This window comes from Taudactylus pleione, unplaced genomic scaffold (genome assembly GCF_031769625.1).
Source record: "Taudactylus pleione unplaced genomic scaffold, aTauple2 ptg000130l, whole genome shotgun sequence".
In the NCBI taxonomy this organism is placed as follows: Eukaryota; Metazoa; Chordata; class Amphibia; order Anura; family Myobatrachidae; genus Taudactylus; species Taudactylus pleione.
Window position 1 is genome coordinate 680079 of NW_028284532.1, and position 23466 is coordinate 703544.

General features: G+C 45.4%; 1 protein-coding gene across 5 annotated transcripts in view; it reads left to right on the forward strand.

The window, feature by feature from the left end:
• SMARCC2 (SWI/SNF related BAF chromatin remodeling complex subunit C2) overlaps window positions 1-23466 on the forward strand; it is a 116590-nt gene that overhangs the window by 79393 nt on the left and 13731 nt on the right. For 3 of the 5 annotated variants that reach the window (XM_088473049.1, XM_088473052.1, XM_088473053.1), the window contains exons 18-27: window positions 2388-2504; window positions 2772-2834; window positions 2907-3165; window positions 3345-3530; window positions 8623-8655; window positions 9277-9341; window positions 14835-14964; window positions 15510-15664; window positions 17110-17244; window positions 22010-22328. In XM_088473049.1, coding sequence (XP_088329175.1) covers window positions 2388-2504; window positions 2772-2834; window positions 2907-3165; window positions 3345-3530; window positions 8623-8655; window positions 9277-9341; window positions 14835-14964; window positions 15510-15664; window positions 17110-17244; window positions 22010-22328 — 1462 coding nt within the window. The remainder of the gene's footprint in view (window positions 1-2387; window positions 2505-2771; window positions 2835-2906; window positions 3166-3344; window positions 3531-8622; window positions 8656-9276; window positions 9342-14834; window positions 14965-15509; window positions 15665-17109; window positions 17245-22009; window positions 22329-23466) is intronic. The other 2 variants (XM_088473050.1, XM_088473051.1) reach the window with 2 other exon arrangements.

A 23466-nucleotide genomic window follows, 5' to 3' on the forward strand; every position in this document is an offset into this window, starting at 1 on the left:
AGGGTACCTAGGTTCAGAATGGAAACCCTACGCTCTATCATCCTAGCTATGGAGCCTGGGGACTTTATGGTATCTCTGGATATTCAGGAAGCTTACCTACATGTACCTATAGCACCCTCTAATCAGCGATATCTCCGGTTTGCTATTCTACAGCAACACTTCCAATTTCAGGTTCTGCCCTTTGGACTATCCACAGCACCACAGGTATTTACCAAAATTATGGCTATTATGGCGGCCCACCTGCGTAGTCAGGGTGTCCGACTGCTACTATATCTGGACGACCTTCTGCTCTTAGCAGGATCCCCAGAGATGCTTCAACACCATCTGCAACTAACTATTGCTTTCCTTCACAAGCACGGATGGTTAATCAACTGGAAAATATCCTCCCTGAATCCTTTACCAAGAATGATTCATCTGGGAGCCCTGCTAGATTCTCAGGATCAGAGAATTTTTCTGACCTCAGACAAGATCTCCACACTTCAACTACGAGTGCGCAGATTCCTCCACAGTCGCCGGGTGTCAGTCCACTCAGCAATGCAGGTTCTGGGATCCATGGTATCCACCTTCGACATGGTGGAATATGCTCAGTTACACTCCAGGCCTTTGCAAAGGCTGATTCTCTGCAGGTGGAACGGGTTACCCCATCAGATCAAAGCTCAGACGATGGTGCTCTCTCCAGAGGTGCGTCTGTCCCTTTCTTGGTGGCTACAGACATCTCATCTAACCAAGCGTCGCCCCTTTTGGATTCCGGACTGGGTACTCCTAACAACGGACCCCAGTCTCCAGGGCTGGGGCGCAGTGAACGGTCAAAACTGCTTCTCGGGCTGTTTGACATCGGTCGAATCAACCCTGCCAATCAACATATTGGAATTTCGAGCTGTCTACAGGACCCTCGTACTGGCCCAGGACATACTTCAGGGAAAACTTGTACAGGTACAGTCCGACAATGCCACAACAGTGGCTTACATCAACCATCAAGGAGGCATTCTAAATCGGGCAGCAATGACAGAAGTGTCACGCATTCTGACACGGGCCGAGGGTCACCTCCCAGCCATCTCTGCGGTGTTCATTTGGGAAGCAGACTTCCTCAGCCGTCACAATGTGCATACCGGGGAATGGTCTCTTCACCCAGACGTTTTTCTACTCCAGATGGGGCCTTCCAGAGGTGGACCTCATGGCCTCCCGATACAATCACAAACTGCCGGTCTACGGGTCCAGAACAAGGGATGCTGAGGCAACCTTTGTTGACGCATTGTCAGTGGAGTGGACCTTCCAGTTTGCGTACTTGTTCCCTCCAGTCCTAGCCTTCCTTCAAGCTGGATTGAACCTTGGGCTCCACCTTGCCTCACTGAAAGTGCATGTCTCTGATCTATCCATTTGTTTCCAGCGTAGACTTGTTCCTCTACCGGATGTCCACACCTTCCTACAGGGTGTCATCCGTATACAACCTCCCTTTGTCCCTCCAGTGGCTCCATGTCAGAGGAGTTCGTGCCCTCCAGGGTCCTCCGTTTGAGCCCCTGCAATCTGTGGACCTCAAGTGGTTCACAGCAAAGACTTTTTGTTCTGGCTTTGGCGTCCACCAGAAGTGTGTCAGATTTAGGGGTGCTCTCCTGTTGCTCCCCAATTCTGATATTCCATCAGGACAGGGCTGTGCTTCGGACTGGCCCTGGGTTCCTTCCAAAATGATTAGTTTCCACATTAATGGGGATATTGTAGTCCCGGCCTTTCAATCACCAGACCTATCGGCAGGTGAGGCCTCCTTGGATGTGGTACGTGCCCTCAGGATCTACTTGGACCGTACCAGTTCTCTTCGGAAATCAGACTTCTTATTTGTGCTCTATGGATTTCACAAGAAGGGATGGCCAGCAACAAACAGACATTGGCTAGATGGCTTTGCATGACTATCTCACAGGATTACACGCAGGCAGGCCTTCCTGTACCGGCTACTGTTACTGCTCATTTTACTCGCTCTGTGGGTCCTTCGTGGGCAGCTCGTCGTGGCACCTCAGCTGAAAAGCTTTGTAAGGCGGCCACGTGGTCCACTGTCCATACTTTTCTGAGGTTCTATGCCTTCGATACATTTGCCTCTCAGGATGCTTCATTTGGGCGCGCGGATCCTCCTTTCAGCGCAGGAGCGTCCCCTCTCTTGAATGACTGCTTTGGTACATCCCCAAGGTCTCCCTGTGGAGCATTATGAACCCTGAATAAGAAAATGGACTTCGAAGAAAGAGAGTTAACAAAGGTAAGTTTTACCATAACTATTAATTTTTACATATAAACATAAAAAGCAATTCCATTGTTTTATTATAGCATTACTTTTTTCTTTATCCATCTATACTTGATTTCACTTCTTTCATAATTGCTGGTCTGCTCTTCTCCCCGCACAGACCTCTGCCTCACAACAGATGCTAAATTTCCCTGATAAAATTAAAGAAAAACCAAGTGACCTGCAGAACTTTGGCCTGAGGACTGATATGTACAGCAAGAAGAACACAACCTCCAAGGTTAGACTTCCGTGGTTCTCCATGGCAAAATTGTAGACCGTATAAGTTTTTTTTTCTGTGAAGTTTTCTAATTACAGATTTTGTTCTTGACTGCTTTAGTATTATGTAAGTCATATAATAATAATATTATCTTGGCATGCCTTCCCTTACTTTTGTAAGCATTTGCCATAAATTGTTTTACAGCTGTACTCTGTGTGTTCCACATTCTATATACACCCATTGCTTTCAATAATTTATATACAATTTGATTTCTATGGTCTATCATAGAGTAAATCTGCTGCAAGCGCCACACGGGAATGGACAGAACAGGAGACTTTACTACTGCTTGAGGTACCCCTAGATGGGAAAAGTATACCATAGCAAATGATGCTGCTTGTATCTAATTCCTTGTATCCATATCAGGCACTGGAAATGTACAAAGACGACTGGAACAAGGTCTCTGAACATGTTGGCAGTCGTACTCAAGATGAATGTATCTTACACTTCCTGCGGCTGCCCATTGAGGATCCCTATTTAGAAGACTCTGAAGCCTCACTCGGACCTCTGGCCTACCAACCCATACCGTTTAGCCAATCTGGTAACCCTGTAATGAGCACTGTAGCATTTCTGGCATCTGTGGTGGACCCTCGTGTAGCCTCTGCAGCAGCAAAGTCAGCTCTTGGTACGTTTTTCCCAGTAATAGAAATTTTGCTAATTGACCAGATACTGTGGACATAAGTGTAGTAGTAGCATGGGAAATGCATTATTACTTTGGCACAGATCGTATTGTTGACCAGAATATGCAGAATTTTTGCATATGTTCCTTATTCAAGTGCTTAGCTTTCTTATCACTCATAATAGATGAGTTTTCCAAGATGAAGGAGGAAGTTCCCACAGCATTAGTGGAAGCTCATGTCCGCAAGGTGGAAGACGCAGCCAAAATGACGGGTAAACCAGATCCCAGTTATGGGCTTGAGAGCAGTGGCATTGCTGGCACTACCTGTGAAGAAAACGAGAGGATCGGTGAGAATCAGAATAAAACATTGTGTACGGTTTAATCAGCCCTTATATCCATGATTATCATGATTTATTTATTATTAGTTCTGAATGCATGAGCATGCTAATAATAATAATTTTATTTATATAGCGCTTTTCTCCAATACTAATCAAGGCGCTTAACAGATAGTATGAACATAATACAGGTGTAGATTTTCAAACAAATACAGAAATCATGAACATAATACAAAGGTTTAGATTTCTATGAAATATAGAAACCATGAAGATATAATACAAAGGTGTGGCAGCCATTTTGGGTCTTCAGTTGCAAGGATTATTCATCTTACCAATAAATGATCGAGGTGAGGCAGCCATTATAAGTGCATAATATAGAATTACATTAGGATGAATAGGCAATGCCTGGAACCGATGACCCATAATAGGGGAGATAAAAAAATACTAGACCAGATCCTTGCAAAATCATCTGAACCATGCATTGTTCATTCTACACAAGAGAGTACCAGACGAGACTGTTGGGTGCACTACAATGGTTACATTGTGCTATAAGCAATACATGGAAATAAGTCGTAGCAGGATAAAATGAGCAGTGACCAACAAGATATCAACTGCATAAATACTTCAATGGGTTGTTCATTCTGCCCCACCAGATGAGGGCGCCATCTAGAGTGCACTACATAGGTCACAGTGGGCAGGATGAGCAATTCATAGAAGTGTAACATGCAGTGGGAAATTACAAAGAAAATAAAAAGAACAGTAGTTTCTGAGATACTGGTTGGGAAGAAGGGGGACGGTAGAGTAGGAGTCCATGATGTGGCAGTAAGGAGAGACATGCAAAGCAGTCAGTATATCCCACATATAAGTACAAAGTCAATGGATTAATAACAGAGATGCCAGATTCAAAATGTGTGAAGACAGAATGCAGTAATAATAATGATAGTCCATGTTAAGCAACAATGGAGGTTTATGTATCACCCGGCGATATGGGGGTTTAGCAGTATCAGCGCTCGTTATGTGCGCTGATTCCGTTTCTCCCCCTTCTGTTCATGTGGGATTGGGTGGTAAATGACTGGGGCGCTATGCCGATGTGCCTCCAATGTATGAACGGTCAGTGGCACGATTCGTAATGACAGCTGCAGCTGTCATTTTCCTATCACCACAGTAGGGACAGCACCGTTCCTGGCTGCATGTGAGATCTTGCGCATGCCCAGTGGAGCCGGCCTGAGGTAAGACACAGCACTAGGCTGATGAGCTGTGTGCTCTGGCGGGGATCGTCAGAGGGGAGAGTTTTCACTTCCCCACTAAAGCAGATGAGATGTTATTGCTACTACTTCCTGCTTCACCTCGATGCGTGCCGCTATAATGTATCTCCCCCAATGTGTCATATTACCAGGTGAGGTTGCAGGAGATGGAATTGAGTAGTAGCATACATGGGTTGACATGCTTGAGAACTCGTGGGGCAAAATGGAGTCTAAATCCAGTTTATACCAACCACTGTATCAGCTGGCACAAGGTGGATGTATTTAATAAGTCATTTCAGAAGTCTAATTAACAACGGGGTGACGGTGGGGGGGCATAGGCAAACGCAGGGGGGTTTCCGGCTGCCTGGAAACCCCCCTCCCCAGCTGTCCACAGCTCCACCGGGGTATACCAGAATAATGGTTATCACGACAGCCTACCTGCACAGGGTTTCTGACTGCTACTGTATCTGGACGGCCTCCTGCTCTTAGCAGGATCCCCAGAGGTGCTTCAAAACCATATACAGCGAACCATTGCTTTCCTTCACAAGCACGGATGGTTAATCTACTGGAAAAAGTCATCCCTGAATCCCTCACAGAGAATGCTTCATCTGGGAGCCCTGCAGGATTTTCAGTATCGGAGACTCTTTTCTGACTTCGGACATGATTTCCACTCTTCAACTAGGAGTGCGCAGATGTCTCCACAGTCGACGAGTGTCCATCCACTCAGCACTCAGTAATGCAGGTTCTGGAATCCATGGTGTTCACCTTCGACATGGTGGAATATGCTCAGTTCCATTCCAGGCCTTTACTAAAACTGATCCTCTCCAGGTGGAACGGGTTTCTCCATCGGATCAATGTTCAGACAATGATGCTCTCTCCGGAGGTGCGTCTGTATCTGGGTGGCTATAGACATCTCATCTAACCAAGGGTCGCTCCTTTTGGATCCCGGACTGGGTAATCCTTACAACGGACCCCAGTCTCCAGGGCTGGGACGCAGTGACCGGTCCGCAGTCTTTTCAGGGCAGTTGGACATTGGTCGAATCAACCTGGCCAGTCAACATATTGGAACTTTGAGCCTTCTACAGGTTCCTCAAACTGGCCCAGCACATACTTCACGGAAAACCTGTACAGGTTCAGCCCGACAATGTCACAACAGTGGCTTACGTCATGGAGGCACTCGAAGTCGGGCAGCAATGACAGAAGTGTCACACATTCTGACATTGGCCGTGGGTCACCTCCCGGCCATCTCTGCAGTGTTCATTCCGGGAACTCAATTGGGAAGAGGACCTCCTCAGCCGTCACGACGAGCATACCGGGGACTGGTCTCTTCACCAAGAGGTGTTTCAACTTCTAGTGAGGAGATGGGGCCTTCCAGAGGTGGCCCTCATGGCCTCCCGACACAATCACAAACTGCCGGTGTACGGGTCCAGAACTAAAGATACCGAAGCAACCTTCGGAGACACATTGTCAGTGAAGTGGACCTTCCAATTTGCGTACCTGTTCCAATGTAGAATTGATCCACTCCCGGGTATCCAGACCTTCCTTCAGGGTGTTATTACCAGTTATTTATATAGCGCACACATATTCTGCAGCGCTTTCTCTGGATTCCACCTCCCTTTGCCCCCCCTTGGGGCTCCTTGGGATTTGGCAGTAGTTTTTTGAGCCCTCCAGGGGCCTCCATTTGAACCACTAGTTTCGGTAGACCTCCTGTAGTTTATAGCTTAGACTCTTTTTCTTATGGCGTTTGCATCTGCTAGGAGAGTGTCAGAATGGGGGCGCTCTTATGTGGCTCCCTCTTCTGGATATATCACCACGACAGGGCTGTGAGTTGCACTCGCCCTGTGTTTCTTCCTAGGGTGGTTTCTAAGTTCCATATTATTCAGGAACTTATTGTACAGGCCTTTCAGTCACCAGTCCTCTCGGCAGGTGAGGCTTCATTGGCTGTGGCCTGTGCTCTCAGGATTTACTTGGACCGTACCAGTTCCTTCCGGAAATCTGACTTATTTGTGCTCTATGGATTTCACATGGAAGGATGGCCTGCCAATGATCAAACATTGGCTAGATGGCTTTGTTTGACTATCTGAGAGGCTTACACACAGGAAGGCCTTCCTGTTACGGTTTTTGTTAATGCCTCTCTTGGGCGGCTCTCAGTGGCGCCTCGGCTGTTCAGCCTTGCAAGGCGACCACGTGGTCTTCTATCCAGACCTTTCTAAGGTTCTGCACATTAGATTCCTTTGCCTCTCACGATGCTTCCTTTGCGCGCCAGATTCTCCTCTCAGTGCAGGAGCATCCCCACCCTTAAAATGACTATTTTGGGACATCCCCAAGGTCTCCCTGTGGATCCTATGGACCCTGAAGAAGAAAATGAGTTATGGTTAGATCTTACCTTTGTTAACTCTTTCTTCGAAGTCCATAGGGTCCACAGGGCACACACATAGGGTCCACATAAGGTCCACAGGGCACCCGCCCTGACGCACCTGGCTTCATATGGGCTATGTTACTGGTCATCTGTTTCCCGTCTCCTTCTCGGTTCTTGAGTGTTCCAGTCTTCTTTCTCTCTCTCTCTTTCCTCCTCCGGCCTTTGGCTACTGACAAACCTGAGGTGCCTCTGGCTCCAGGGCGGGGTTATAGGGAGAGTGGACATAATGCATTCTGGGAGCTGAAAGCTTTAACTGCGTGGTGTCCGGATTTGGTTCTCAACCTATACCCCAAGGTCTCCTTGTGGACCCTATGGACTTCGAAGAAAGAGAGTTAACAAAAGTAAGTTCTTACCATAACTCTCATTTTTCTGTGGCTGAGGGAGCTGCTACAGTCTGTAATATGAAGGGGTCGAGTAAATAGCACAGTATGTAGGCAGTAGATTGTAAACCTCACCTTTGATATCCGCATAGAGTCTCAATCAAAATTGAATATATATATATATATATATATAATTATACATACACACACTATAATAGATATGGACAAGCTACAATATTGCATAGAAACAATAATGGGGAAGCTACACTTTTTTGTATTGTGTCCTGGATATGAATAGTGGCAAAACCGTGACTGGCGATCTCAAGGCTAATGCTGGGCATACACTGTGAGATAAAAGCTTATCAGGCTAACTGGCATTTTATCTGACCAACTGAAGCCATCTGATATCGTGGCCATATACTGTGAGATATGTCACAGTTTATAGTCACACGATATCGGGGTTCCTCCCCTGGGAGGAGACATTTCCCCTTTCCTCCCCTGTAAAGGAACAGGAGAAATATTGGGCCGCTGGCATATACTGCCAGATGCGGCCAAACATTTTTTGGATCGTTCGGACATGCTGGATGATGTCAACATGTTAAATAGACCCTGTAATTACTGCTCGGTGTGGTGTATTTTTTTTTGCTCTTGTTGTGCCCTGTGATTAAATGTTGGATACAATGAAGATGTTTTGCATTCTGTTTTTTTAGTCTTCCAATATTATTTAGTTTTAATAGGCCCTGTACCTGCTACATATGCCTTACTCATTCCAGTATAAATGAGACTGGACGTCTATCCAGGAGCATGTGAATAAATGTGTCTTATAACTTGGCTTAGTTTACATTTAGCAAAGATAAGAAAATTCTGTATGTCCGCCTATTTTGGAAGTACGTAGCTCTGCTTGCCGCGGCTGTAATAGTATCTTAGGGCTTGTAGTTTCAAAATTGCTGCAGAACCAGATCATGCCTACGCATGATGCATAGTGCTGTGTGTGTCATTTGATTACTGTGTCAAATACCTTAAATTAGTATATAAAAACATTAATCAGAACTGGATGGATTTGTAGGCTTTCACTATTTCTTTCTCTGATCAGCAGAGGTGGTGTGTTATCAATTTTTCTGTGTGTTTATTGGTATCTTCTACAGATTGTCCCAAAAGGAACACCCATGAAACCCATGGTAGGGAATACTCAACTGTTTCCTCTATTATACCCAAAATATGTTTGCAAAATAAATGTGTTAGAGATGAATCTGGCCACAGACAGACTGATCAGACAAGAGTCAGATATTCTATATCTGAGACCAAGTTGCAGATCTGTCGCAGTTTGATAGTGTGGTCAGAATATGACTGTAATCTGCCTATACAGTATATACAGTCATCTTCTGACCACACTAGCTGGCTGCGATAGAGCCAGTCTGATTTGACATTATCTGGCCATTTCCGATAATCACTCTATTGACCGTTATTAACCAAACACTTGCTTAAACAGCTCTCGAATTTTCCATATTTATGCTAGTGTATAAATAAAATCCCTATATGTATTTTACACGTCATTGCTTTTTCTGTGTATGATTCATTTAGTGCAGGTTGCCTTTGCGTTCTTTCAGTGTAATAAAACATTTAATGCTATATAAAGAATGCATAACAAAAAATAATACCATGGGTAAAATTGTAACAGGGTGTCAAATGCATGGTTTTCCCATAAATAGGTCTCATGGGGTAATGGATTATTTTTACAGAAGTGTTTGTTAATATGCAATGATTCAAAGCATGTGATCGTATGATCATTTCATTTCCAGAGGAAAATAATACAGATGAGCCCCCTTTGGAAGCACAGACCACAGAAGAGAAAAAAGAGCCAAAGGTAAAACATATACTCTACATATCCATTGAATTACTCTGTTCCTTGTTTAAAGACACAATGCCTCTTTTCTGTGAGATAAATATAAAGTACCCAGTGGAGAGCTTGCACCCGATGAGTTTGCCACTGTGGCATCCTCAACCAGCTGGGTCCCAAAACCATCTGGAGTAGCCTGAGTAGCTGCTCCATCATCCATCCAGATGTCACAGCTGTTTCTTCTCCAGCATCCACAGTAATTGAGGCTGGGGTTCCAGCCAATCAGATGTTTGCCACACTAGCTACAGTCCCCTGTGCCCCCCTGCAGCTTGCTCTCCTCTGCAATCAGACACCCAGACCCTTCCTATGGGGCACCTGGACCCGCAATCACAACCAGTCCTGGATCCAGCTCTGGAAATTAAGCACACATTCTAATGGCCTGCAGCTTCTCTGAGCCTGCTTGAGCCCTCTGGTGTCTGTTAACTGCTACTACACCCTCCTCCTCGTGTCCCTACTAGTCAAACCCCCACTCACTATGGCCTGCTGTCTGCATAAGTGGCCTGGCCGATCTGCTGCTAGAACTCTCTGCTCTGGTTGGCCTTCTCTAATATAAAGCCCTGTTTAGCTTCCTCCATCCTGCTTTAGGGCTCCACTTGCATCCCAAACCTTCAGCAGTGTGCCAAACATTGCACCCGCTACCAGAAAGGGAATGAAGCCAAATCATTTTGATTCTGCTCTATAATAAAATGAACCAGGACAACTAGGAAACCATGAAGATCTACTACACCACCCAACATATTTGGTGCTCTGGTAAACCTTCCAGGACTGTCCTACATTTAGGCCCTTGCATTTATCATGACTGTGGACCTAGCCTTGTCTTCTCAACTCTGAAGCAGGACTAGTCCCTGATGCCTTAGATGTTAATCTATGCTCCAGCACTCCACACTATGCCTATTTTCTCTTACCACCCCGTCACTTTAGAATTTAAACTCTCACAGGCAGGGTCCCCTCTGTCTTACATCTCACGCCTGTCCTTTCTCTATCTTTCTCATGTCCTCCGTTATGTCTTATGATAATTTGGCTCTGTATGCTAACTGATATGTTCCTGTCTGCCATGTGTATACTCTGTTAGGCTGAATTCTTCACTCTGCAATGGGATTTAGTTGAAATTGCATGCATTCATTCTTATTCTGCATACTTCTTGACATTATATAATCTAGTATGTCCTTGTGTCATCTATCATGTAAGGCTCTACTTCTGAAAATATCTTCTTGTTTATCCCTTGTATGACACTGGGTACTTTGTGGCGCCTTCTTAATAAAAGATAATACTTTTTTGTTACACAAGGAAGTGGCCTCTATAAATCTGCTTGCAGTTTCCTGTTTAGTGAATTACCCTATTCTCTCTCTGTATTCCATAATGCCTTTACTCCTCCTAAATTAATTTGTTTTATTAATGTGCGTCAATTCACTCACAAGGTACTGGCTTGGGATGTGGCTCTGTGGCAGAACCGGTTTTGTCGGGATGGAAGGTTATAATATAATAGGGTAGGCAATGAGTAGTCAACATCCACTAAGTTGGCATCCAGAATGTGCAGAGAAATAACAAAAAATATACTTTTGGTACTCTATGCATCCACCATTAAGCCAATAAAATTAGTTATTTCAGCGATGAAACGCACAGCAATTCTAATTCAGGCGAAAACCTACCACCTTGTTAGGAATTCAGGATGACGGCCGCCATGGGGCCTGTAGAACCATGAGTTTCCAGTATAATCCCTCGGAGACTGTTGCTTGAATGCACAAGACCAATTGGCTCTGCACACGACACTGCCAGAGAGTAACAGGAGAACAGGGATAACCGCTAACACTTCTGGTGTGGCAAGTAGTCAGAAGGGGCACTAGTCTTGGATGTGTGCCAGTATTCCTGCATCATTGGACAATGGGTACTTGGTACCCACAGAAGTCCATTGTGTCTGCCCTGAGTGCTTGGACTTTACTCTTCAAATTAGTTTAACATGATCAGTCTGTCTGATGTGCGGAATAAAAGTTTCATGTTTTGGAATAAGACCTGTGCTGAGTTCTCTTTAACTCCCTTATTTTTCTTTCCAGCATAAGCTGCTGTTGCTTCCATATGTTAATGTTTCCTTTTTCTCTCTGATTCTGATTGTTAAGCAGGGTGCTTTCTTTAAGCCCTTTCATTATTTTCCTCTGTGTTCTCTCACCTAAAAAGTGAGATAGGGCATAGAGTGTGATGCAGTCTGGGCACTTTTATTTTTTAGATAAAAGCCAAAGCTGTTCTGTGTATATACCCCATTGGAATGCCTGGGAGTTCCAGTTTTGTGAAATGCCCACCAGAGGTGGGCGCTGGCTTTATGACTGCTGAGTGTAGCCTTTTTTTATTACAGGTTTATTTTTTCAGCTACTTTTGACAGACTTTCAGCTGCATTTCTCAACTACAGCTGGGGATGCCTGGTGGAGCTTGCTCCCACTGATTGAGCTCCACCATATAGAGCCCAGCCACTGCTTCCATAGGTAATACCTGCACATTCAGCCTCTGAGCCAGGACCCTGGACAGCGCACCAATGGAATGGTAAGGAGAAGCAGGCAGTGGTTTAGAATCCGCAGTTCAGCTGGGGAAAAGGGGGGGGGGGTTCAGGAATTAGAATGGCTGAGATGGTTGCCGTCCTCCTGTGCTGAGCCTTGAGGGAAGATTTTCGTCCCTTTGGTGTGACTTTTCTCTCACCTATGTGGGAGTAGTGGTGAGTTGTATTGGGTTGTTGTATTTTCTATGGACTCTTCCCTGTTTCTGGTCTATGTGTTTTGCAGTTGCAGCTGTCCTATCCTTTCCGTCCCTCATTCTATATATCTTGGAAGACTAGTGGGTCCAAGGCTCAACCTGGTGGCGGGACAGTGGTAAAAATATTTACCTGCTCCAAATGCCACACAAAGTTGTCTCATGACCACTTCACAATGAATGGCATTTGAGGCGGCGGACCAATGGTCACGCTTGCTTGTATACCCAGTAAGATGGCTAAACACCTTTAAAAGCCAAGCATTGATTTGTTTCTATTGTTCCCTCCATGTGAGTCATTGGTCTCCATTTTGACAGCAACAGATGACCTAACTTGGGGCCTGACTCAGACCCACTCACGAGCACTGAGCGCTCGCAAGCGGGTCGATGGTGCCCTAGTGTGCATGCGCACGACGGAGGGAGGTCCGTCGTGCGCATGCGCGAGACCCGAATAGCGACGGCCAAGCCGTCGCTGGGGGTCTCGCACCAAAGGGGATGGTGAGTGACAGCACGCCCCCTTTGGTGGGCGTGCCGGGGGCGTTGCTGCCCAGATGGAGGCGTTCCCATGGGAACGCCTACCGTCTGGGGCCGGCCCCACTGACATCACTAGTGATGTCAGTGGGAGTGCTTTTGGCTCTGATAGAGGAGGCCGCTCCAATTTTAGGTAGGAGGGCCCTAATTCAGAGCGAGCGCTCTTGTCAGAGCGTCCGGCTCTGAATCAGGCCCTTGGTTTCAAGGCCTTTCATGGCCAGTGCAGGTTCACCTGCATTTGCCAGTGGTTTATAAATACCAGCTTAGTTTTAGCTTGGATCAGTAAGGAGGTGGGAGAGGTGGTCTGAACTATTGGCTGAAGTTGGAACTACTAACGTTGGCAGAGCATTTCTTTGAAGCCTTTGGTGAAAGCGGACACATGGAATGCATAATTACATGTTCCAATTTGAAAGGGACACCAGCGTATCTTCAGATTTGCAGTTCAGTCAAGCAGAGCCATGAACTAGGGGTGTTCACAAAGATCACGGCAGTATGGCTGTCCTTAGATCCAGGCTGATTATGCTCTCCCTTATAAGGACGATTTGCCCAACAAGCAAATTCAACCTAGACATTTGGAAGCTCATGGTTAGATTCTCAATTATGGAAAATCGAAGCTGACCTCTTCCCAGCTGATGGTCTTCTTGAGCTTTCTGTTCAACACCTGTCAGCAAAGGGTGGTCGTACAGGAGTATAAGATCCTCTTGCTACTGGGACTGGTGAAGGCCTGGGGAAATTGCAGTTTAATTCCCATTCATTCCAGAGCAGTTTCCAAGACTCTGGTTGACCAGTTCTTGTGAGGTTGATCGATCAAGATACAGTCTAACAACTCCTTAACTTGCATAAATACAAAGGGGCACCAAGTGTGTCCTGACCATAATGAGACCAGCAGGATCTTGCATTGGGTAGAGCAAAACACTCCAGCCTCATTGCAGTTATTTTCATCCCTGGGGTTCAAACATGTAAAACATTCTAAGCACAGCAGAGAACCCAGCCCAAACAGACCTTTGCCAAGTTGGATTTATTTGGTATTTTGCCAGGCTAACCTTCTATCAGGGCTGCCCATTCCTGATAATATAAAGATGGATTCCACTTGATCGCTTGGAGCCTACTGGGCAGTATGACACAAAGCCACTGCTGAGTAGTTTTGCTGGGAAACCACCTGGTCTTCAGTGCACACCTTTTTACAGAAATTTTGCGTACAAAAGTGTGCTGCACACCACAACTGCTGAGGGTACCCTACTTTAGGGGCATCGTTGGGCCTTCCTGTGCTGTTCTAGTGTACTGCAGTGGATGAGTAGAGAGAATTATATTTTTATACTTACATTAAATCCTTTTCTTGTAGTCCAGTAAAGGGCACTGGATATCAACCCTTTGCTCTTGTGTTTGTGTTTCTGTTTTTATTCATAGTTTCTTTTACTGTCATCCTTGTTAGGATTGTTGTTCTCATTTGAGAACATTGTTTTTCTCCTTTCCATCTTGTTCTGTACTCCCGGGCTGTCCTTTGTGGGGTATAGAGGGGGATTATGCAAGTGAAATTAAAGTGTCAAAGCTCCCTGGACCGCACTCTATACCCCATGGTGTTCCAGTGTTGCCGAATGGACTACGTGGAAACTATTCAATATAAGAACTTCCAAGTTTTCATCTAGCTACTCTTTCAGCTAGGCATATCTCTTTGCTTGTTTCCATAGGTCGCTGTACCTGAATTTCTATGAATATCGACCTAAGATTGTTTCTAATTTTATTATCAATAGGTGGCTAGTGCTCTTGCCCTCACAACTCCAAGTATGTGGACCTTTACTCCTTGGATGTGGTATGTTATCTGCTAATCTTTCTTTCTGGGATTCGGGCGTTCCATCACTTGGATGCCCTGTTTGTCCTTTTAATGGGCACCATAGGAAGAGATGTGGTGCCTCCTCTTATTCAGTGTACTGCTGGATCAGACTGCCAGTCCAGAGGAACTATTCTAGTGGTGGTAGTGGTTCTCTCTGGGTTGATGGCACACCGCACTGGGATGCTCAGTCCTTGAATGGTACATTATTTATTTGGCGGCAGACCTGCAAATCCCCAAATAAGGTTTGTAGATTTTGCAAAGTGGTCCCAAGAGGGTGTCTAATTGTATATACAGTATAATTCACACACATACGTATATGTAAAACCCATGTTATATAAATCACATATTTTTGCTGTACTCCATAGGATTCACCCTGCGAGGCTGTCCCAGAGGATGACTTGAAGGAACGTGTGAGTGATGCTGTAAAGAAGGAGGATGAGAAGAACAAAGATGTAGACAGTGATAAGGACTCTGATAAGAGTGATGTTGACATGGGTAGGTGCTTCCCAATAGGAAAAAAACCTCCATCACTTGGTCATGTGGAATGCTGCAGGTTTAATTTTCTGCCACCATGTGCTATATTATATCTATGTATGGGTTTATACTAGACAGGACGTCACAATTAATAAGCAGTAGAATTCGTTACCTTTTGCTTGACCTAAAAGCCATTTATGCTTCTACTGTGGCATCTGTTATACGTGGGATTACAGACTTATAGTTTCCTTTTGGGAAACCATGAAATAATAAGTAACACACCGGGTAAAGGTGGGTCCTCTGGAGCATCAAATGTATAGCAGGAACATCATGCCCTTTGGATTTACCTTTACAAATTTGAGCTACAAGCAACATGTTATTGGGCAAGTATAACCTAATGTCTGAGAGCACAGTGATGGGGTGAAAAGAGTAGCAATTTAGTATTTTTAATTTTTTTGTTAATGTTCCAGTTAAAGTTATTTCATAGCATGTTGCATATGTGACAGTTCCTGCAAGATGTACAATAACGGCCTCGATGTTGTTTATTCTCTTTATGCTAACTGCAGCTGACGGAGAGAAGGTTTCAGATGGTAAAGAAGGATCCGAAGAGACCGACAAGGAAGAGATTGATGGGAAGAACAAAGTAGAGAGAGACATCGGAGAGGGCAACTTATCTACAGCTGCTGCTGCTGCATTGGCAGCTGCTGCTGTAAAGGCTAAGGTGAGTAAGGCAGTTGTGCGCACAGGATTTACCATTGCAGTGACGCTTGTCAGTGGTTATTGTTAATCATTTGTAAACCGTAACAATATGTAGTTGTCTAGTCGAAAGTAAGAATGTTGAGCAGCACTATGTGGACTCCGGAACACGGGCACAGTTAGGTCGACAGCTACTTAAAGCATTTCTCCTGCGCCGGCACTACAACTGTAAACATGGTTTAGCACTTATCGAGCTCACGGTACCATCCATCCGGAGGTCACATACTGCTTGTCCACATTTTTATTGTAGACAAGACCTCTGTATTCCACTGTAACCACGGTTTAAGTCGTCGTTACTGGGATAGAGGGATGACACAATGCAATTGGTGAACAGTGAGAGTAAGTGCACCAATATACAGATGTGTCCTGGTATTATTCTTTTCTTCAGGGTCCATTGGGATCCACAGGGATACCATGGGGTGTAGGTGGTGGATAAGGACCGGACACCAAACTGTTAAGCTTTCAACTGCCAGGATGCAACGGTCCCTCCCACCTAAATCCCGCCCCTGAGGCAAATCAGTTTGCTTGGTGTCCGGCAGGAGCTCAGATCACCTTTATAACAGTGGCTGCCTTATGCCGCCCAAAGCTTTATTTTTATGATTTCTAATTTTATTTATCTTTATTACTGAGTGCGCAGCATCAGGCTGTCCTTAGGACCTCTGTGCTGCCACTCCATCAGCCCCTCCGGGCACAGCAACTCCATAGTATCGCTTGGTACTTTTGGTGGGGCTCTCGGTGACCATGCCAGCCGGCCCCATGGAGCACCCCAGACTGCAACTCGGACGCAGGGGACAGGTAAGGCGGGTTACCGCTTGCGGCTGGGCAGTCTTACCTCAGGCCTCGACCGTGTGATCCACTAGACAACCAGGGTACATGGTGCATGGATCCAGCAGCCTGGTGGTCAAAAATTAGCCAGGGGAGGTCAGCTTTCCCTATTACCGCGGCCCCTCCCCCAGCTCAAGGCCCTATTCCACCGCGGTCTGGACACTCTGCGCTGCTCTCCTCAGACCCCGCACCCTCAGAGGTCTCTGGTGGCCATTTTCTGCAGGCTCATCTACAGCTCTCTCTGGAAAACGCTGGATCCAGTTCCCCTACATACCGCTCTCAGAAGTCAGGTAATGTAGTGCTATAGCCTACCAATTACTGCGTCTGAGTAGTTCAATGTAGCGCACTTTTTACAGCATTCATAATAATTCATAATAAATTTATCATAGCAACACTCCAACATGAGGTTTATAACTAAATGTTATTAAACTGCACTAGCAGATTACTGTCATGTGTTTCTTGAGCTGCCAGTACGGTCATATTGTGAGACTATGAAGGTACAGTCTACCGCAAGAGCCCGTTATATGATATGGTAATATAATTATTTCATTGCCCCCTCCTCACTGTAATTGTGTTTTTATTTAGCATTTGGCAGCGGTAGAGGAGCGAAAGATCAAGTCCCTGGTGGCTCTTCTTGTAGAGACTCAGATGAAGAAGCTAGAAATCAAACTGAGGCACTTTGAGGAGTTGGAGACCATCATGGACAGAGAAAGGGAAGCGGTAGGTGATGGCTTAAATACTTTATTAATAGGCCAGGCTTTTCCAACCCGCCCCTGCTTTACTCTGTAGCTTGCTATACCCACTTGTCAGACATTGAGTTAAGCAGGTTTATTCCACAGCTACTAAGGGGCATATTTACCAACAACTTCATATAAAATGGGCTCCAGGACAAAGCTTCTGTAAAAGCTCTATCCCGACGCATGCCTAGGAGCCGGATTTGGCATTTGTGCACGTATTGAGCGTGTGTTATGTGTCAGTCGGGCAGATGGAGAGGTACATTTTACGAAAAAGTAAATTGTGTTAGCTGCCGGGGTTAAAAATAGCAGCCCCCATAGAAATCTACGGTGGCTGATTAGCACCCTGCACCTAAAGTGAACACTACATACATATACATACACAGATAAGCCATAACATTATAACCACTTGCCTAATATTGTGTAGGTCCCCCTCATGCCGCCATGACCCGTGAAGGCATGGATTCCACAAGACCTCTGAAGGTGTCCTGTGGTATCTGGCAACAAGGTGCTAGCAGCAGATCCTTTAAGTCCTAATTGATCTGATTGAGATTTGGGGAATTTGAAGGCCAAGTCTACAGCTTGAACTCCCACTGTGGGGAGGCCCATTCTCCGGCTCCCACTGCGCATGGCACAGACAGGACAGCATAGAACATTATATAATAGATAAGCTGAAGAATGATAAAATTGATATGATAATTTTGTAATATAATGACAATTCGTCTGAACTCTGATTCCCTCCCATCTGTGTCTGTGAAATTATTTCCAGGGAGTTCCAGCATAACACACATCTACAGTCTCCAAACACTTCTGTTATTTCTTCTTCAGGAACCATAGGACTCCACAGGGAGACATTGGGGTGTAGGTGGGACCTGGAGGACCGGACACCAATCCCAGGATGCTCCGGACCTCATTCAGGATGGTCTTCGTACCAATTGTTACACAGCCTCAGGCCCCTCAGCCGCGGTGTCTCCTCATAAACCCACCCTGGGCTGCCTTTTCTCAGGTGCTGGCAAATATTGCGGACGATTTAGCAGTCCCTGCAAATCTGGGATGGCCACAGCAGGTACTCCCTGCAAATCCTTTTGCCTTCCCCATGGGTAGACGTACTGTCTACCTCAGTACAGAGGGCCTGATTCAGAGCTGCTCGTAAGCGGCCGCTTGTTCGCTCCGAGCGATGTTCGCACATCTGCGCATGCGTATGGGTCGTAATGCGCATGCGCCAACCAGTCAGTGCGGTCGGAAATCGTGTGTTCGCAAAATAGCGAGTGCCTGCTAATTTGAGTGACAGGATGAGGCGTTTGTGGGTGGTAACAGGGGAAGGTGCTTGAAATCGGGGAGTGGAGATCCGAACGCAGGCATGTCAAACCGTCAAAACGGGCGTTTTATGGGAGTGCATAATTAACAGAGCAGCGTCATCGACCATGTCACTTGGTTGTCTCTTAGCCTGAACTTATCGCATGATTGCGGTAGGAAAATCCAACCACAAGCACTGCAAGCAGTTCAGACGCCTTTCGATGTACTCGATTAATCTAATAAATAGCGGAGATGGCGTATGATGCGGACGGCCAGGGGGCGTCTTTACAAAATAGCGAGCGCATGTTTCGTTTGTTCGCTCGCTCAGACATAGAGGCGTCAACAGACCGCAAAGAGCGAGCACTCAATTTTAAATAGCCGGCCCCTTTTTCTGAACGAGCGAGCGCAAATAGCGTCCGGCTCTGAATCAGGCCCAGAGTTTGGCTAATACCTCTACAGTTTTTCAGCAAATGCTGCAAAATGAAAAACCTTTACCTACTAAACGTGCTTAGTTATCGTCCCATTCCACCCAGTTATCTGATTCTGATATATCATCTGGGGGGCAGAAGATGCAGACCTCTCTCACTCTGACTTTCTCAGGAGATGAGGAGCCACCCTCTAAATTAAATATACCTGCTCTTGTGAGAGCTGTAAAATCTATTTTATAAGTAGAAGAGGAAGAACCCGCTCCTAAGAAAAAACATGCTCTTAAGCGACAAAAGGTTGTTTTACTAGAGTTTCCTCACTCTGACCAGCTATCTGATCACATGAGTGAAGCTTGGAATATGCCAGGTAAAAGGTTTCAAATTCCAAAACATTTAAGTTCTTTTTACCCTCTTCCAGCTACTGATTGCACTAAATGTGAAGTTTTCCCAGCAGTGGATTCTCATGTAACACGCCAGGTTAAGAATTCCACCTTACACATCCATACTGCAGCCTCCTTGAAGGAGACTACAAATAGACGTATAGAAGCCTGTCGCAAATCCATATACTCTCTTACAGGAGCTATTACTCGTCCTGCCAGGACTACGGCCTGGGTGGCAAAAGCCATTGAGACTTGGGCAGAGGCCGTAGAAGAGACATTTCCCCCTGATGCTTCAAGGGAACAACTATCCTACATATCTCACATTAGAGATGCAGCCACCTACTTGGTAGAAGCAGCTATGGATACGACTCTCCTGGCCTCCAGGATATCTGCCACTTCAGTAGTGGCCCACCGTATTGTTTGGCTCCGTTCCTGGAATGCAGATTCAGACTCAAAAAAGGGCTCTGGAGTCTCTTCCTTATTCTGGAGATATCCATTTGGTCCAGAATTAGATAAAATTGTGACTGCTTTGGCAGCTTCTAAGACGGCGTTCCTGCCCTCTGCATATAATACAATGCCTTGTTGTCATCCTTTCGGTCCTTTCGTCCTTAAGGAAAAGCTAAGGGTCAGTCCGCATCAGCCAAAGCCTCCAAGCCTAGGGCCAAACAAACCTTGGCTACTAGATGTCCACCTACCAAGTCTGAGGACAAGCCTACAGCTTGACGTGGGAGGCCGACTTCTTCAGTTCGCCCAGTTTTGGCATCAGACACCTGGGTAAGAAAAGTGGTCTACCATGGATATGCCTTATCCTTCCTAAGGCGACCCCCCCAGCAGTTCTTTTGCACAGCACTTCCATAGGATCAAAGTAAGGCCCTACTGCTACAAAAAGCCATTCAGTCCTTACTGAATTCAGCAAGAAGGGTTGGCCAGATACCAAACAGACTCTGGCCAGATGGATTCACATGACTATCTTACAGGCTTAAACGCAGTCTGGCCTTCCTGTGCCAGCTACAGTATCTGCTCATTCTATTCGGTTTGTGGGTCCATCGTGGGCAGCCCGGCGTGGTGCCTCAGCTGAACAGCTATGCAAGGAGGCCACCTGGTCCTATGTCCACACCTTTCTTGATACATTTGCCTATCGGGATGCTTCCTTCGGGCATAGAGTTCTATCCACTCAGGAGCGTTCCCGCCCTTGAACAACTGCTTTGGGACATCCCCATTGTCTCCCTGTGGAGCCCTATGGACCCTGAAGAAAAAAGGAGAGTTATGGTAAAACTTACCTTTGTTAACTCTCTTTTTTTCAAAGTTTATAGGGTCCACAGGGCCCTATAAACCCTGACGCACCTGGCTTCTATTGGTTTCCTCTCTTGGTCACTTGTTTCCTTCACTGTGTGAGAGTGTGATTCCTTAGTGTACCAGTCTTCATTCTCTTCTATCCTGCTCCTGCCTTGGGCTTGTTAACAAAACGGAGTTGCCCCTGGCTGTGGGCGGGGTATAGGGGGAAGGACTTGATCATCCTGGGACTGAAAAGCTTTTCTGTTGGTTTACGGTCCTCCTGGTCCCACCTACACCCCATTGTCTCCCTGTGGACCCTATGGACTTCGAAGAGAGAGTTAAAATAGGTAACTTTTACCATAACTCTCCTTTTCCCTTACTCGAACTGGGAACACACTGAGCGATGTGTACCTAGCCGACAGGCTGACATATTACATCCTGGGTACACATCAGAACGATATAATGAACAACGGAATGATCACTCGTTCCGTCTTTCATTACACTGCATTGTGCCACATGCGATATAGTCAGGTATGATGTGCAGCAAATCAAACCTGACAACGTCGTATGCAACCGCGGGTGCGTGCATATCGTGCATACACAATACACGATGAGCATGATTTGACGTTCCGATTTGGCTAAATCGGAACGACATCGCTTCAGTGTGTACCCAGCTTTACTCATCACATACCACATCATGATGAAATCACAGACACTCCTGAATATCAACCAATCACATCACAACATTATCCACAACCAAAAATGTATAACAGTATAGAAGAAAGGAAAAAGAGGCACAGGACAGGGATGTACAGGCCACATACAGAGGAGATAACACTTTGTAGAGAAGGAAAGGTGAGGACATCCCAAACATGCAGTAGTAAAGATGAAAAGTAAAAAGGTAATGCTTACAATAATCTGTACAATATAATGAAGTGCTGATAAGAGAAATGGACAGGTAAGGTGGAAGAGAGAGATGGAGTAAAATGGCAAGAAGAGAGGAGGAGAGAGTGGGGGAGCGCTGAAGAGATTGGAGGAAAGATAGGGAATAAAGCTGCAGGCAGCACTAGGGACGATATCTAGTTAAATATATAGTTATTCACATTTGTGACAGGCAAATTGCTTGTGATCCATCAGAAATATGTACCTGTCACAGTGATTATTGAGTCTAGTACCCACTCACACCTATATGATAGAAAATTGACAAGGTTAAATGGTGCATGTAGCATTATAAGCAGGTCTTTGTTTAACAGCAGCTGTAATGGTGGGTCATTGATTCCTGTGCCAGCTGGTGGTCAATAAACTAACTGCACGCAGTTAAGACCAAGCCTGCGTGAATTAATTTCTAAAAGCTCTTTGACCATTCTCTTTCTAGTTGGAGTACCAGCGGCAGCAGCTTCTAGCAGACAGACAGTCCTTCCACATGGAACAGTTAAAATATGCAGAGTTGAGAGCCCGTCAGCAGCACTTCCAGCACATTCAAAATCAGCACCAGCAACAACATCAGACCCCACCAGGCAGTCAACCCGTGCCACCCACTGCTCATTCCATTCCAGTGCCACAGGTGTCTCTTACACCTGCGCCTGGGAGCTCAGCAGGCAGTTCAGAAGGGATTGGTCAGCCGAATGCACCCTCAGCACAGCCACCAGTGAACAGTCAGCAGCAAGGAGGAACGCAGCAAAGCCCCGCACATGGTGAGCGACTTGCCGTTTGATTAATTTGTGTGTGTGTGTGGTTTTTTTTTTACATTTTAGTTTTATTAGGCATTTTAGAATTAAAAAAGAAATGTAAAAAATGGTCCACCGGTTAATAAAATTGATCTTGATGTTCCATCATGTATATACTTTATTATGCTAGAATTACAGTTTACCTTACAATATGCTACTTGCACTAGCAGAAGTATACATAGGTATGTTCTATAGTGAATTAAATACTTTAATAAATGAATGCTGATTAGAATGTGTATTTTATTTGCTGTGCATTTATCATTCATTACTCCTCTGCAGTTTTCTTCGCTAGTCATTTGATTAAATAATCACATTTTTTTTTCTTATGTAAAATATATTTTTTTTAATAGTCTATTGGAGAACGTTAGAATCACTATAGGGTACAGAGTGGGTCATAGGGAACCTGGATGCATTAAATTTGCAGTTAAAAATAACAGTTCCCACCTCTATAGTATTGTCTAATAAAGCCAGGAATCACAGAACGAGTAGAGGGTGAAAACTATGTTCCCTGACTTGCACAATCTCAATGGACAATAGTAAAACTATGGACAAGACCAGTATACTAATAAAGACTCTAAAGGGAGGGCGTCCAGTGTCCCCCAGTTGAATGCGAGAAAAGTATATAACTTAAGTACAAAAATCCATTTACTATAGGAATCCACTGGAGAACACTGGTTTCACCATGGTGACAATTCTAGGTTGTACCTAAAGCAGTGTACGCTCAGAATATGCGCTATATATCATCTAACCCCCAAAATGACATGTGTACACAAATTTTTCAGTTTGTGAAGGTGTGCACAGAAGACCAAGTGGCTCCTAAGCACAAGTGTACAGCCCAGGAGGCCCACCAATCTCGTGGAATTCACCTTCATATTCTCTGGGACAGGCAGTAATATATCCCAGGAGGAGCCTGACCATTTACCTAAGTGAACAATTTGGGGAATGGTCTGTTTAGAGGCTGGCCAGCCTCTCTCTTGTGTGCATCATACAGAAACAAGTTATCCTTCATGAGAAGGTCCTGAGGCCTATGACAACTTCCAGAGAATGAAGAAAGCCCTCTTTGCCCAGAGACTTATGCTGTTCTAAAGCCTGGATGACAATGATC